The 14,579-nt window shown below is 39.5% G+C and overlaps 1 protein-coding gene across 2 annotated transcripts in view; it reads right to left on the reverse strand.

The window, feature by feature from the left end:
- Positions 1 to 517: 517 nt before the first annotated feature.
- Positions 518 to 14,579, reverse strand: part of LOC149227998 (PPR containing protein) — a 79,595-nt gene continuing 65,533 nt past the window's right edge. For both annotated transcript variants that reach the window (XM_089378029.1, XM_089378028.1), the window contains exon 10: positions 518 to 875. In XM_089378029.1, coding sequence (XP_089234155.1) covers positions 774 to 875 — 102 coding nt within the window. In that variant the 3' untranslated portion in view covers positions 518 to 773. The remainder of the gene's footprint in view (positions 876 to 14,579) is intronic.

Here is a 14,579-nt window from a genome sequence, read left to right on the forward strand (position 1 = left end):
ATCTCCAAAATACCCAAGGCAACAAAGAACTAACCTGCAATAAATGTTTCGTACGGAGCACGTTTACAGTTAATAGATTCTCATATGTCCATAATAGAATTGTCGAGGATGACTTTGCTCTGCAACAATTAATTTGTTTGCCCAAGAGAAGACATCTCAACAAGAAATGCCTCTCTAACCTACATGCATTGTTGCACTCCAACCAATTTGACTTCCTTCGTAAAAGCATATCTGCCCTGCCAAGTACTCTAAAAACTCTTATTTCTGAAATATATTGATATTGTGAGCTAAAGAGGCAAACGAAAACATCTGTACAAGAATGAAACACACAGCCGTTGCACCAAATACTCTGAAAACTCTGTTATTTCTGAAATACAATACTACTGGGAGCTAGACCAAATATGTGACCGAGATTGTGCCCTTAAAGCATCACTCTCTGGTGCATCAAATATGTAAACCTATAAAATGATTTCATTAACAAATCCTACAACTATTCAACTTCCTAACCACAGATGAATTAAAGACTTCCAACCACAAAAAAACTCTTGTTATTTCAATTTTTTCATTTATAACCATGAAGAGCATATATCACTAGGCTACTTGCAAATAACCAATAAATATACACATCAAATGGTAGGAAAAAGGTGCACACACCAATAATTTAGCTCTTTTACTCTTCAGATGTGTCTATACCTTGAAGTTTACTTCGCTGTAGCCGAAGTATCAAAAATACAATATATAATTACAAAGTAAAACTTAATTGGCTCCACCTATCATGTGCCTATCCTCTTGGCTCCACATTCTGAACAGAACTTGGAGGTCTCTCTTAAATATGGTGAACCACATTGATCACAATATTTTGGAGGGCTCGTTGGCTGGAAACCACAAAAGAAAGCATTAGATAAAAACCATGCGTGTTATGAATTGATTGAATTCTTACAAACAGAATTTGATCTTCCCGTAACAGCAAAAAGTAGTATAAATACACTGACTCGCATAACTTTGAGAAACAGGCATTGCATGATTCAAGACAATTGGAATACATTGATGCAAATTTTGACATGGGGAAAATGACTGCATCAATTTCCATTTCAACTATTAAAGGAGATGGGGCAGTGCTACTGTTTATACATAGAAAAACATTCAATTACAGTAGTTCAGTTAGCATGATACAGTCAAATGCATACATAAATCAAAGCACAATGGGCTATCTGCCCAAGTGCATTAACCTGACCCAATTTTGAAATAACTAAGTTGTGGTTGTTAAACGCTTATTAATTCAGTGGCATATATGAAGGAGATTGCCTAAAGAGTCATGTAAAAAAATTTCCTATATTACACTAGTTATCTGAATGGGGGAACAGCGCAGCACAAATTCTTCAAGGGATGGCGGGTTGGGGACGTGTTATCACTCAAATCTGTGTCCACAAACCTGCATGACACTTTTAGATAGTCAATCCCGTCACAATTGAAAGTCTCTGCATCTGGACTGGTATTTTCCAGTCTCAAGGGGTGTCCCTGCATGACGTATTGCAGTTATCCACTTAATATTGCTGCGTAAAACTTCAGTTTGATTAGCATACAACAAAACTTCACTTTTGACTTGCCGGTAAGCAATCAAAAGTGGAGTAATTCTTCAAATGAAATATGTAATGGTTGATATCAGATTTCTAAAAATAATAGTAACAACGAAATTGAAAGTGATGCAAAAAGCGAATGTGCGCCTCAAGTGACATAATTCAAAACAAATGCACATCGCACTACATAAAAATGTATTCAATGGCCTCCAATACATTCAAAGAGGTAGAATCAAACATAATTGAATAAAATCACAGATTACCCAAGACGTTGGTTGCACCATAATGAGTATTGGGTGATGGACTACCATGAATTCCTTCACTTGCGGTGGAGGTAGTGGTCTAAGAGATTAGAGCATGGAAAAGTGAGATCTCCGCTGCTACCAAAGCATCTAAGAATAATTGTCCAACACTTGTAACGCTTCTCTGAAATGCCTGTATGGAAGAAACATTTCCTCACTCAAACTAGTCAATCCAATGGCTCAAAACAAGGAAAACTTGGAAAACCCAAAAGCTTTGTAAGTTCAGCCATTTTTTCTTTCTTTTCCGGTTTAGAATTGCTTTGCCTTTCACTGAGTTGCTCTTTTCATTATGACTGCTGCCTTGAAGATTTATTGCGACCTTTTAACTTAGCCTTTTTCTCATCCAAAATATCTTTTCTCACTGATCACCATTCATGCTTTACTCAACAGCTGGTTTTTTGCTTTTATGGGTCGAATTACCTCTTTATTCCCCCTTTTTTCACCATGAAAAATGTATCTTTCAACTGCTGGCTGTTAGTTTTTGTTGGATATGGTAGCATCGAACAGGTGTTATAGTCTCTAAGGTGTCAGAGAGGCTAAGGAACACAAGACCCCCAAAACCCAAAAAAGGTTTGGAGAAAAAACACTTAGAAAATTCTCAATTAAATTAATTGATTAATAATTAAAAAGTTCCTAAGTCTAACTTAGGAAAATTGATTAATTAATGGGTATTAATTGAGAAAACCGATTTTGCTCTAGAGACTTCCAAAAAATCGATTTGACAAAGTCTACTACAATATAAACCATCGATCATGATTAGATCTTGGTCATTGATGCTCCAGCGAAAGATTATAAGAGCAGGTCGAAGGGACTGGAGAGGACACACACAGTTTACAGTTAGTTAGCAAGGTAGTTCGAATTACCCAGTTCGCAGTATTTAGCAAGGTGCAGTTCGAGCCTAGGGAGATATAGTAGCAAGGGTTTGCAGCAGTGAGAATTTCCGGAGAAATTCTCGGGAGATTTTCCAGTTTTCAAAAACCAAGGAAGGAAAGCCGAATTATCCAGCAAGGAGGTTGTATTCTGCAGTGCGAGTTGCCCTGCTTGCCAGTGTGAGTTGCCCGAAGAAGTATCGATTCAATAGCGAGGGCCCAAATCCATTTATGGGAGGGACTCATCTAAAGCTGTTCCAGAGGCAGAACGAATTTTCTCCAGCAAGCAATGTGTATTTCCAATCCAGCAATGCAAATTAGCTGGGAGATGCAAGTTTGCCAGAGAAGCCAGATCTAGTAGCTGTAAGGGAAAAGAATTTTCTTTGTATATTTCTAGTTGAGATAAATTGTTGGAGGATTGCCAGTTGAGCATCCAGTTGTAATTCTCTATTTTTGTTGCATAATAATAAAACCCTCATCTGTTGCACCAGTTTTCCCTTTGGGGTTTTTCCGGGGACAGTTGTCCAAAAACAACGATGTTAATTTTATTGTGTGTGCATGTATTTCTCAGTTCCTGTTTATATTTCTGCAACATAATTTTATTGTGAAGAATTACAGTGTGAATTATTCGCTATTTGTCGTAATAATAATTACATAAGACAAATAAATTGTTAAAGTTAGGAGAATAATTTCCAGTTGCTGCAGTTCAAGGAATTTTCACATGGGATCAAAGCATTGAAGATCAAATCAAAGGCTTAGAGGCGAAGGAAGCGAGATTGTGCAGTTTCAAAGGGAGATTTGAAGCACCAGTTTCCAAATCTACGCAGGCCAGCCAAGCAGTCCGAGTAGCGGAGAGGCGGAAAAAAATCGATTTCAAGTTCAGGTGAAGGAAAAGTTTGATTTTGCCTTAGACCTGTAGTAGCAGGCAGTAGGATTATCAGAGAGGATTTCCAGTGAGCAAATCAGTGAGTTCGCAGTGCAGATCTGGCGCAATTATTTTGCAGCAAGGGCTTTGCAGCAACAGATCAACGAAGGGAAGGAAGAGAAAAGCACACAAAAATGGAATTTCAATAATTTCTCAAAGGGTTTCCAGTTTTCCAGTTGCAAAATTGGAGACCGTAATTTCTAGTAGCAAAAGGTAGTAACAGTCTTGTCAGTCCAACAAGTAAATTTCAGGGCTAGCAATGTGTGTGCCAAATTTCGGAGAAGGACTTCCAGAAGGTAGAGTGAGTTGCCTAGAGGAGAGTAACAGGCACTACGAGTTCTGAGAAAGACACCAGAGGCAAGTGCAGAAGCAAATCTGTGCATTCCACGAGTGCGAGTAGCAGGGAAAAGGTCGAGTTGGTCTGTCGGAAGGAGAAGAAGATTTCCAGCATATAGTTCTCCAGGGTATTTGAGTTTCGCAAAAATGGTTGCAGCAAGTGTCAGAGATCAAGACAGACTTAACGAAGCCTCAAACTTTAGCATCTGGAAGGCCAGGATTCAATTCCTTTTGGATGAGCACGGTTTGAAGGAGTTCGTGACAGTTGTAATTGCTAAACCAACAGATCCTATCTAGTTTCATGAGTACAAGAAGGATATGGCCAAAGCAAAGAGGATGGTCCTAGACGGAGTTTGGGATCACATAGTCCTGCATATCACAGACAGGAACACAACTAAGGACATGTGGGAAGTCGTCATAAAGTTGTACGAGAATCCATCTGAGAATCAAAAAATGATTCTCAAGGAGAAGCTAAGGACGTCAAGATGCAGAAGGGCGAGAACATTGTCTCTTATCTCTCCAGGACAAGGTGTTAGAAACCATCAGAAAGTGAGATGGTGTGCACAGCACTCAACGAGTTCACCAAGGAGAGGCGTACTTTCGTCCAAGTGATTTATGGGCGAGATACACTTCTAAGTTGGGAGCGCCTATGAAGTGACTTCACTTAGGAGGAGCTAAGGCTCAGTCTTGTGGAGGGTACCACCAACAGTAGTGGCAAAGGACCAAAAGTGGAGGAGAATGTTGCTCTTGCAAGTAAAGGAAAGGTGAATGGAATGAACAAAGTTCGTTCTTCAAGTTAAATACTCCAGAAGACTTGGAATATGTAGATCTCCATTTCGGATACAAGAATATATATTAAAATGTATGAGTAAGAATGATGTTAGAAATGAGAGTAAGGGGCCTGCCTTTTCATGGAAGGTCATGTCCCATTTAGACATGCCTCTTCAGTACTAACTACTAATAAACTAATGTCTTCTGCTTGATCTCTTTTTCTGCTACCAATGTCTTCTCATCTTGGAACAATCATCTTTGCCGATACAAGTTGATATGATCCTCTAAGTGACAAACAAAATTGTCACACTGAGAAGGGATCAGACCATCCTAAATTAATCTTCTGTCGAATCTTGCATTGACTGGAAACTTGTGATGAACTGTTATCACTGGACTGAGTTGTGCGCACTTCAATATTCTTTGGAACATAAGTTTGTTGTTTATGTTCTAAATAAGTAGCTTGATTGAATTGTCTACTTTCGTGATTCAGATGTCGATAAGGAATTTTAGTGATTTGACTTTCCTTTATCTTGTTTGTGTCACTTTCTATATGTATTTGAAGTATTTGATTTCCTTTAGCTATGGAAGTTACATGGTTAATTTCTGGATCTTCACTAGAATATTTTGTTGTTGAAACTGCAATTTCTATGTACATCTTTACTTCATCTAGTTTGTCCTCTTCTTGAGTTGTGATATTGACTGGATCGGTATTAGTTCCCTTATCTTCAACTGGGGATGTTATGGCTGGCAACTTCGATACTTCCTCTTGAATACATTGTTCTAACTTGTCTTTTAACGACTTCTTGTCCTTCTTAAGCTTTTTAATTTGTGTTAGTAATTTTTCGTTATGATCCTTAAGTCGCAAGACTTCTTCACTTCTATCAGCAGTGATTTTATCAATTTCATTTTGCATATTTTGTAATACTTTTTTACCTTCTTGAAAAATTACTTTTGAAATATCTTGGATGTCTTCTGGTGTTACTGAATTTGGCTTTACAGTGACATCCTGTAGTGTTATTTTTTTCTTTTTGTAAGAAAATGTCAAAAACTTCTTTTTCGTATTCAAGATGAAGGAACCAAGGGTTTCCATTCAGGGTGAACCTAAAATAATGTCACCTTGATCGCTCCATAGTGTTTGAACTGAGAATTGTGATACGAATGTATAATCTCCAACGTTTAATTGTAAATTGGTTATGTCATATATTTTGTTGTTAAAACAATCAAATTTTTAATTATATTTGACTCGAGAATCACTAATTGATTTGTGATGTTAGGTTTTATATAATTTTAATTTTCGGCTGGCGAGATAGCAATAGTAGCATATTTTTCAGCAATAGACCCTTTAATTCTAAATAGCACCTAGGCATAGTTATACTTAGTTTCTGGAAATCTTTCGGCCTTCATTTCAGTATTAGGCTTCATTTTTCTTCTTTAGGGTTTTAAAAGTAACCCCTTCCTTTCTTTAATAACCCTCCAAAACTTTTATTATTCCTTAATAATCCTTCCTTAAAATTATTTCTTATAATACTTTACTTTTCTTCAGATATAAAAATATACCTTTTTGAATTTTTCTCCTCCAATGTGTAATTTTATACTTCAATGAAACATATGAAGTATTTTAATTCTCTTTAAATCATTTTTAAGTATAACTACTTTTAAAATCTTGAATTGGAACTTTCTCTTTTCTTTTCTTTTCCTTTTTCTGTTTTTTTTAAATCTCCCCTATTACATTTTAGGTATCTTTATTTTTTTTATTTTACTTTATATAATATCTCTCTTCTTCTTTTGTAAAATTACCCAAAGTAAATTAGTCTATACACGTCTTCGACTTCTAGCACTTCCTCTTCAGCAGTAAGTGGTTATCTCTTATACAACTCTTGTATACTGATTTGAATTATTTTTTTTATTTATTATAAATATAAGCTTGGCCTTGAGATATATGTCACGGTCGACAAATTAACTTAATCTGTAAATGTATTTTTTTTGGTGGAAAATGATTGTAATTATTGTTTATGAAAGGTTGTGGACCGATTCAGAGATTACTTAAGTGCACGGGTTGCGCGATCATCATAATAGTCGAGTAATTGCAATGACAGTGATAAACATGTTGTTATGTGGTGTCTTGAATTGTCGACTCGACTCTTTCTGAAGGATGACTCCCTCCGAAAGGAGTTTCCCACGATTTATTTCTTCTTGGATATGAATCGAGGGCTTCCCTTTTTTTTTCAACCAGCGATTTGGTACAAGCAAACGTTGTGAATCCCTTCAATTGAACGATCTTTCAATACCTTAGAATTTGAATTGAAGCTTCTTCTATTTATGGATTAATAACACGTCTTTCGCGTCTCTCTCTTGACTGCAGTTTGGTTGCTTTTCATGAAATGACTTGGTAACAGTAGCAGTGGCTGAATTGGTGGTTGGCGGCGGCAGCGGCACCACTGGTTGGGGGAGCCCATCACGCTACTGCAGCACCCACTATTTTTTTTTCTTTCACTGACTGTGACTTGGCCGACTGGCAGGTGGTGAAGCTCTTGAACAACGAAAGCAAGTGAGGTAGATGCGGGTGTGAACGACGAGTAATTGGCGGCTAGTTTTGTCCTGCCTCGAAGGCAGAAGGCGACGTCTGTGGTAGTAGACAGCAATGGCGGAGCACTATGCAGTGGGTTGTTTTTGTCCGGCGAACAATATTTATTTATTATTTTTATTGTTACTTCTTTGTATTTTTTTAATTTTTTACTTCTTTATATATATTTTAAATCTTTGACTCTCTTTCTATATTTTTTTCCTTTTTTTATATACTCTTTTTTTTTAATTCTCTTTTCTTTTTCTTTCTTCTTTCTTTCTTTTTCTTTTTTCTTCCTTTTCTTTTTCTTAAATTATATGGCCAAAGGCTTGATGGCAAAATGGAGAAGCTCCAAATTTTGAGTAGCGAAACGCTTCAATTACGATGGCAACAAGGTTGACGAAGACTGAATGGCCAAAGGTCAGGATTGGAGAACATGACTCCGATACCAAATGGAACGAACAAAGTTCGTTCTTCAAGTTAAATACTCCAAAAGACTTGGACTATGTAAATCTCCATTTAGGATACAAGACTATATATTAAAATGTATGAGTAAGAATGATGTTACAAATGAGAGTAAGGGGCCTACTTATATACCCCCTGGCAGGTACCTCTCAATGCAAGGTCATGTCCCATTAAGACATGTCTCTTCAATACTAACTACTAATACACTAATCATTATTATAATTATCATCATTATTTTTATATGTTTTATTCATAACAGTGAAGAAGGATCCCAATCAAGGAGAAGGAGAAGGCTCGAAAGAAGAAAAGAAGGCCTTGTCGAAGGTCAAATGCTTTGAATGTGGTGAGTTTGGTCACTACGCCAGCCAGCGTATGAAGAGGAAGAAGGTCAAGAAGGGGGAGCAAATGGCAGCTTCAACAAAGATCGATGAGTTGACCTTGAGATTAAAGGAATTCGCATTGACAATGGTAGTACCTCCAAATGGAGGAGGAGCATGTTACTTCAAATTGCCAGATCAGGCACGGTCCATGGGAGGCGCAGCAAGTGGTCTAGATCTAGCCATGGCAAGCTTGATCAGTAGATAAGTTCCTGTTGTTGTAGAGTCCTCACATGGATCAGTACCTATGCTATGGGAGCCCACAGTATTTCAGTAGCAGGAGATATCAAGTTTCCAATTGCAATTGCAAGAAATTCGTGTGATTGGTGGCAGTGCAAATTGGTCAGTTGCAGGTAGCAAGCACAGTTCCATCCAGAGAGAGACTCCATGAGAGAGTTTCAGCCAAGGGTGGCAGTGCGAATTAGCCAGTTGCAAAGTGTTGGTGTAGTTCCAACAAGAGAGAGACTCCATGAGAGGGTTTCCAGCCCAAGAGAGATTTCCCAGTTCTTATTTAGAGGGAGATCATGATCAATACACACAGTAGCAGTGTTAGCAACAATGGAGTAGTAATGGAAAGGCAGCAACACAGAGGCATCAACAGTGTGAGATCAGAGTAGCGTAGTAGCAGCATAGGATGGTTCAGTTACAGGTTGTAGCAGTTGAATCATAGATTGTGTGCAGCGTAAGTTAGTCCAGCTACAAGATGTTCATCAATGAGAAGATGTGTAGAATGGATAGTAGAGAGTGAACACCTTCCTCACTAAGAGGGAGTGTTCGTTTTTTATGGATATGGTAGCATCGGATAGGTGTTCTAGTCTCTAAGGTGTCAGAGAGTCTATGGAACACGAGATCTCCAAAATCCAGAAAAGGTTTCAAGAGAAAACACTTAGAAACCTATCAATTAAATTACTTATCAATAATTAAAAAGTTCCCAAGTCTAACTTAGGAAAATAGATTAATTAGTGGGTATTAGTTGAGAAAATCGATTTCGCTCTAGAAACTTCCAAAAACTAATTTGACAGAGTATAAGATGATCTGAGCCATCGATCATGATTATATCTTGGTCGTTGATGCTCCAATGAGAGACTATAAGAGCAAGTCGAAGGGATTGGAGAGGAAGCACAGTTTACAGTTAGTGAGTAAGGAATTTCGAATTACCCAGTTTGCAGTATTCAGCAAGGTGCAATTTGAGCCTAGGGAGAGATAGTAGCAAGGGTTTGCAACAGTGAGAATTTCCGGAGAAATTCTTAGGAAGTTTTCAAGTTTTCAAGAGTCAAGGAAGGAAGGCTAAATTATCCAGCAGGGAGGTTGTATTCTGCAGTGTGAGTTGCCAGTTTGCTAGTGTGAGTTGCAAGAAGGATCGATTCAGCAGCTAAGGCCTGGATCTATTTTTGGAAGGTTGAGTGAATTGTTTCCAAAGGCAGAGGAAGGCGGGACAACTCATCTGGAGGTGTTCCGGAGGCAGAACAAATATTCTCCAGCAACCAGTGTGCATTCCCAATCCAACAATGCAAATTAGCTAGGAAGTGCGAGTTTGTTAGAGAGACCAGGTCGAGTAGCTGTGAGGGAAAAGAATTTTCTCAGTATATTTCCAGTTGAGGTAAATTGCCAGAGTATTGCCAGTTGGGAATCCAGTTGTAATCCTCTATTTTTGTTGCATAATAATAAAACCCTCATCTGTTGCACCAGTTTTCCCTTTGGGGTTTTTCTAGGGACAATTGTCCAAAAACAACAGTGTTAATTTTATTGTGTGTGTGTACATCTATTTCTCAGTTCTTGTTTATATTTCCATAGTGTAATTTTATTGTGAAGAATTGCAGTGTGAATTATTCGTTATTTGCCGTAATAATAATTACAGAAGACAGATAAATTGTTAAAGTTAGGAGAATAATTTCCAGTTGTTGCAGTTCAAGGAATTTTCACACTTGCTTTCTCCAATTTTGACCAATTTAACTTGTACCTTTAGAGTAAGGTATTGGGTTGTTGTTATATAACCTTTTCCATCCAAAGAAATGGCTTTCATTGTCGTTTTTTCAAAACATAAACCATCTTCTTATCCCTTTGTGTTGTTTCCCTTGGCTACTTTCTATTTTTCCTTTTAAAACTCAACATAACAGCCACTTATTAGTAATAGAATTTTCTAAATTCATAAAAATGAATGGCCTTTAATGACTGAAAAAGAACAAGTTAAATAAAGCATTCTTTGTCATTAACACATATATAAATGTAGCAACTTTTCTCCCCTTTTCATTGCTAAATTGTTGTAGAAGATGACTCTGGGTATCATCTTGTTCCCATGCAATGATGGGGAACAGAGGCTGAAGATTAATCTCCAAAGCATGAGCGAATAAGTAAAATGTGTTAAATTATGGTATGTTCTATGCTTAAGAGCAATTTACTTCAATTCTTCTTATTAGCCCAATATCAATTTCCAGTATGCAATCACATCAACATGATAGTAAAATGCAGATAGAACATAAATGTAAACAACAGAAGACAAGCCAAGACAAGAGACACAAGATGTGACGCTAGCCAAGGACAATCCCCAATGCAGGGAAACCCTTTGATCAATTCTTCTATATTCTTCAATAATTCAGCAGAGAGAGGGAGAGATAGTACAATATCACAAATCTGTGATTTACAACAACAGTAATGAAACCCTTGAACAACAATAGCAAGGGTGATCAATCAACTCCCAAATGTCCTCAAGACAACCTAGGAGAACTCGGTCTCCAACAGCAGTAATAGCAGCCCAAAACAGTCAATGTAAGATGGTCAAAACAGCAGTCAATGCTACAACATACTGCAACCAGCCCTAACCAGTCAACGTTGTCCCAAATGTGTCCTCCAACAAGTCAATGCAGGCTATCCAGCAATGCGGCTAGCCTAGGAGAGGTTGCCCACACAAAACCGCAGTCAATGGAGCCTATACACTAGTCAACACAGTCCTTTATCACCCAAACAAGGTTGTTGCACCTTCCTGCGTCCTCCTACAATGTTGCCCTAACTGCATCCTCTTTCCCACGTGAGAGAGTCTTCTTTCTCCTTCGTATACCCAAGAGACAAGGAGAGAGAAGAGATGTGAGGATGAGATGAGTGTGCTAATGCCTCAAGGTCTCCTCTACTTATATGCCACGTTGAGGTTTAGCTGGGGGTGTGCAACACAATTTTACTTGTTGGCCGACCTTGACAAATTGTCAAGAAATACAAATAAATTCATATCTCCATGAATACATGTCGGAATCGGATGATCATTAGATCAATCCTACACCTCTCGATGAGAGGAATCCAAGAAAAATATCAGCTGCCATAAATAAGATGACCCACATGGAGTTTGGCCCTCGTTGCCAATTTTAACACTCCCTCTCAACTAGGGAGAACTCCATATGCTAATCCATCTGTCTCTCGGTACTATCTCTGCCATCAAATGCACTGCTCGGCTTTGCTATGCTCTGTTGAACTATGAATAAGAAGAAATGATCGAGAATGTATCATACCATCCTCTACTGACCCGAAGTTAGTCCCAGATAAAAGAGAGCGCCCAATAGCACTCTTACTGACCCGAAGTCAGTCCCAATGAAGAGAGTGTGTCATACCACTCTTACTGACCCGAAGTCAGTTCCAAAAGAGAGTGAGTTATATCACTCTTACTGCCCGAAGTCAATTCCGATTGATCCCAGATCAATGTCATCCCTGCATAGGGAGTACGGTAGATACACGATGTGTCCATTGGTACAACTATGGTCCCTATCCTCATTTCCCTACTCATTGGCCAGATGAGAGGTACTTCCCATGCGTCTTGGATTGCATGGGTAGGATGTCTCAGCAACAGAAGGATGAGCCACTCATCCTGCCTACATGTTGCCACGGGGTATCACAAGGGAAGGCTAAACCATTCACCCTGTACACAGTGCACCACTAGGGGAGGGTGAGTCACCCTATGGTTGCTCGTCGCTCCAAGAAATACCCCAAGCCCCCTGGAGCTCCCAGAGCTCAATGTATGCATCATACAGGACCCTCATAAGAGGGTCTCTCCACGACTCCTAGTCGTTCTCGGAAAGTCAAGAATTTGACCTTTCCCAGGGGCTTCGTCAGAATGTCGGTAACCTGCTCATCAGTGCCAATATGATGGAGCCTTATTGCTCCTCGTTGTACCATATCCTAGATAAAATGGTAGCTGATATCGATGTGATTAGAGTGATCATGAAATACGGGATTCTCTGATAAACGAATCCCACTCTGGTTGTCGCAGAGGATCACAGTAGTATCCAGCATATGACCAAACAACTCACTAAAGAGCTTCCGCAACCAAACAGCTTCACAGGAGGCCATACTCGCAGCAATGTACTCGGCCTCAGCGGTGCTCAAAGCCACCGACTTCTGCTTCCTGCTCATCTAGGAAATCGAAGCAGAACCCAAAGAGAAACAACACCCAGAAGTGCTCTTTCAGTCCACCACACTGCCTGCCCAATCAGCATCGAAATAACCATGCAGCCTCACATCTCCAGCAGTGTATCTCAGTCCATGAGTGATTGTGCCCCAAAGATATCTCAGAAGATTCTTGGCACCAATCCAATGTGAGTGATGAGGCTCAACCATATATTGGCTCAACGTGTTGACTGCAAAACATATATCCAGACAAGAGTTCACCAAGAACATCAATGCTCCTATGAGTTGACGATACTCAGAAGTATTTCCAAAAACAAGTCCGGCAACACTACCGCATAACTTCTTGAAGTTAAGCTCCATCGGGGTAGTCACGAGCTTGCAGTCTACCATACCAAATCTCTCCAATATCTTCACCACGTATTTTCCTTGAAATAGAAAAATTTCTCCTGACTTTTGCCAGACCTCCAACCCTAGGAAATAGTGCATCGGTTCTAGGTCCTTCATCTCAAATTCGAAGGCCAACTCCCTCTTACATTTGTGAATGAGAGGGTCTGCACCTGTCAGAAAGAGGTCGTCAACATACAACACCAGTATGAGAGGCTTATCATCTTCAACCTTAAAGTAAAGGTTTGGATCGGCTTCACTCCTAGTGAATCCCAGCTTCATCAAATAGCTATCGATCCTCTCATACCAAGCTCGGGGTGCTTGCTTCAGCTCATAGAGAGTTGTCTTCAACCTGCATACATGAGATTCCCGATTATGAATCTAAACCCCCTCGGGTTGTTCCACATAGACTTCCTCTTTAATCGAACCATGCAAGAACGCGGTCTTGACATCCATTTGATGTAGGTTCCATCCTTGCGAAGCAGCAAGGGCTATGATCGAGCGGATGGTGGTGTATCGAGCAACGGGTGCAAATATCTCATCATCATCTACACCTTCCTTTTGAGAGAAGCCTCGAGCAACAAAGCAAACCTTCTACTTTTCAGCACTCCCATCAGTTCCATGCTTTATTTTGTAAAGCCACTTCGAGGTGACAATTGTTTTGTCTTGGGGTCTGGGAACCACATCCCAGACATCGTTCTTCATGATGGACTCATATTTTTCATTCATAGCATCCTTCCATACTTGATGCTTCACGGCTTCTTCGAATGACAAAGGCTCATTTTGAATGATGGTGGCAGGTGCTCATAATGGTCAAGTATCCCCGATACCTGGTCGGCTTCTTACTTTCACAGAAAGTCCCTCTGGGTGCAATATGTCTCTCGAGATCTTCAGGAGTCCCCTTAAGCCACGAGGGCCTCTTCCTAGAAGAGGAAGGCTCTTGCGGAGGGGGATCAATAGGATCCATAGGTTCTTCCACATCGGGCATCGTCTCATCTTCCTTCTCATCCGACTTCCTGGTGTCAACTTCTTTATCTTTCCTTAGAATAGGAACATTGTCAACCTTGCTAAGAGCCAAATCTTCATCAAAGGTGACATCATGACTTATTTCGACTTCATTTTGACCAGCCACATAGATTCTATAGCCCTGAGAATTTTCTCTATAGCCCACAAATATTCCCTTCTTTCCAGATGCACCCAATTTGTTTCTTTTCTCTTCCGACACATGAAAATATACAGGACTTCCAAAAATTCTAAAATGAGAGACATCAGGTTTCTTACCAGTGAACATTTCTTCAGGAGTCTTGGAATCAATGCTTGATGAGGGCATCGGTTTTGAACATATATGGCGATATTCGCAGCTTCAACCCAAAGAAACTTCAGAAGCCTTTGATCATGGAGCATGGGACGAACGGCTTCCACAATCATACGGTTCTTCCTTTCTGCCACACCATTTTGCTCAAGAGTGTATGGTGTTGTGGTCTCCCTCTTAATCCCAGCTTCTTTGCAAAAGTCATGAAACTCATTGGATTCATACTCGGTCCCATTATCAGTCCTTAAAATCTTTATCTCCTTCTTTGATTCTCGATCAAGGCTTTGAAGTGACAGAACCAGGAGAACA

This window comes from Pinus tabuliformis, chromosome J, assembly GCF_031772625.1.
Source record: "Pinus tabuliformis cultivar Carrire ecotype Pingquan chromosome J, CPIR1, whole genome shotgun sequence".
Taxonomy (NCBI): domain Eukaryota; kingdom Viridiplantae; phylum Streptophyta; class Pinopsida; order Pinales; family Pinaceae; genus Pinus; species Pinus tabuliformis.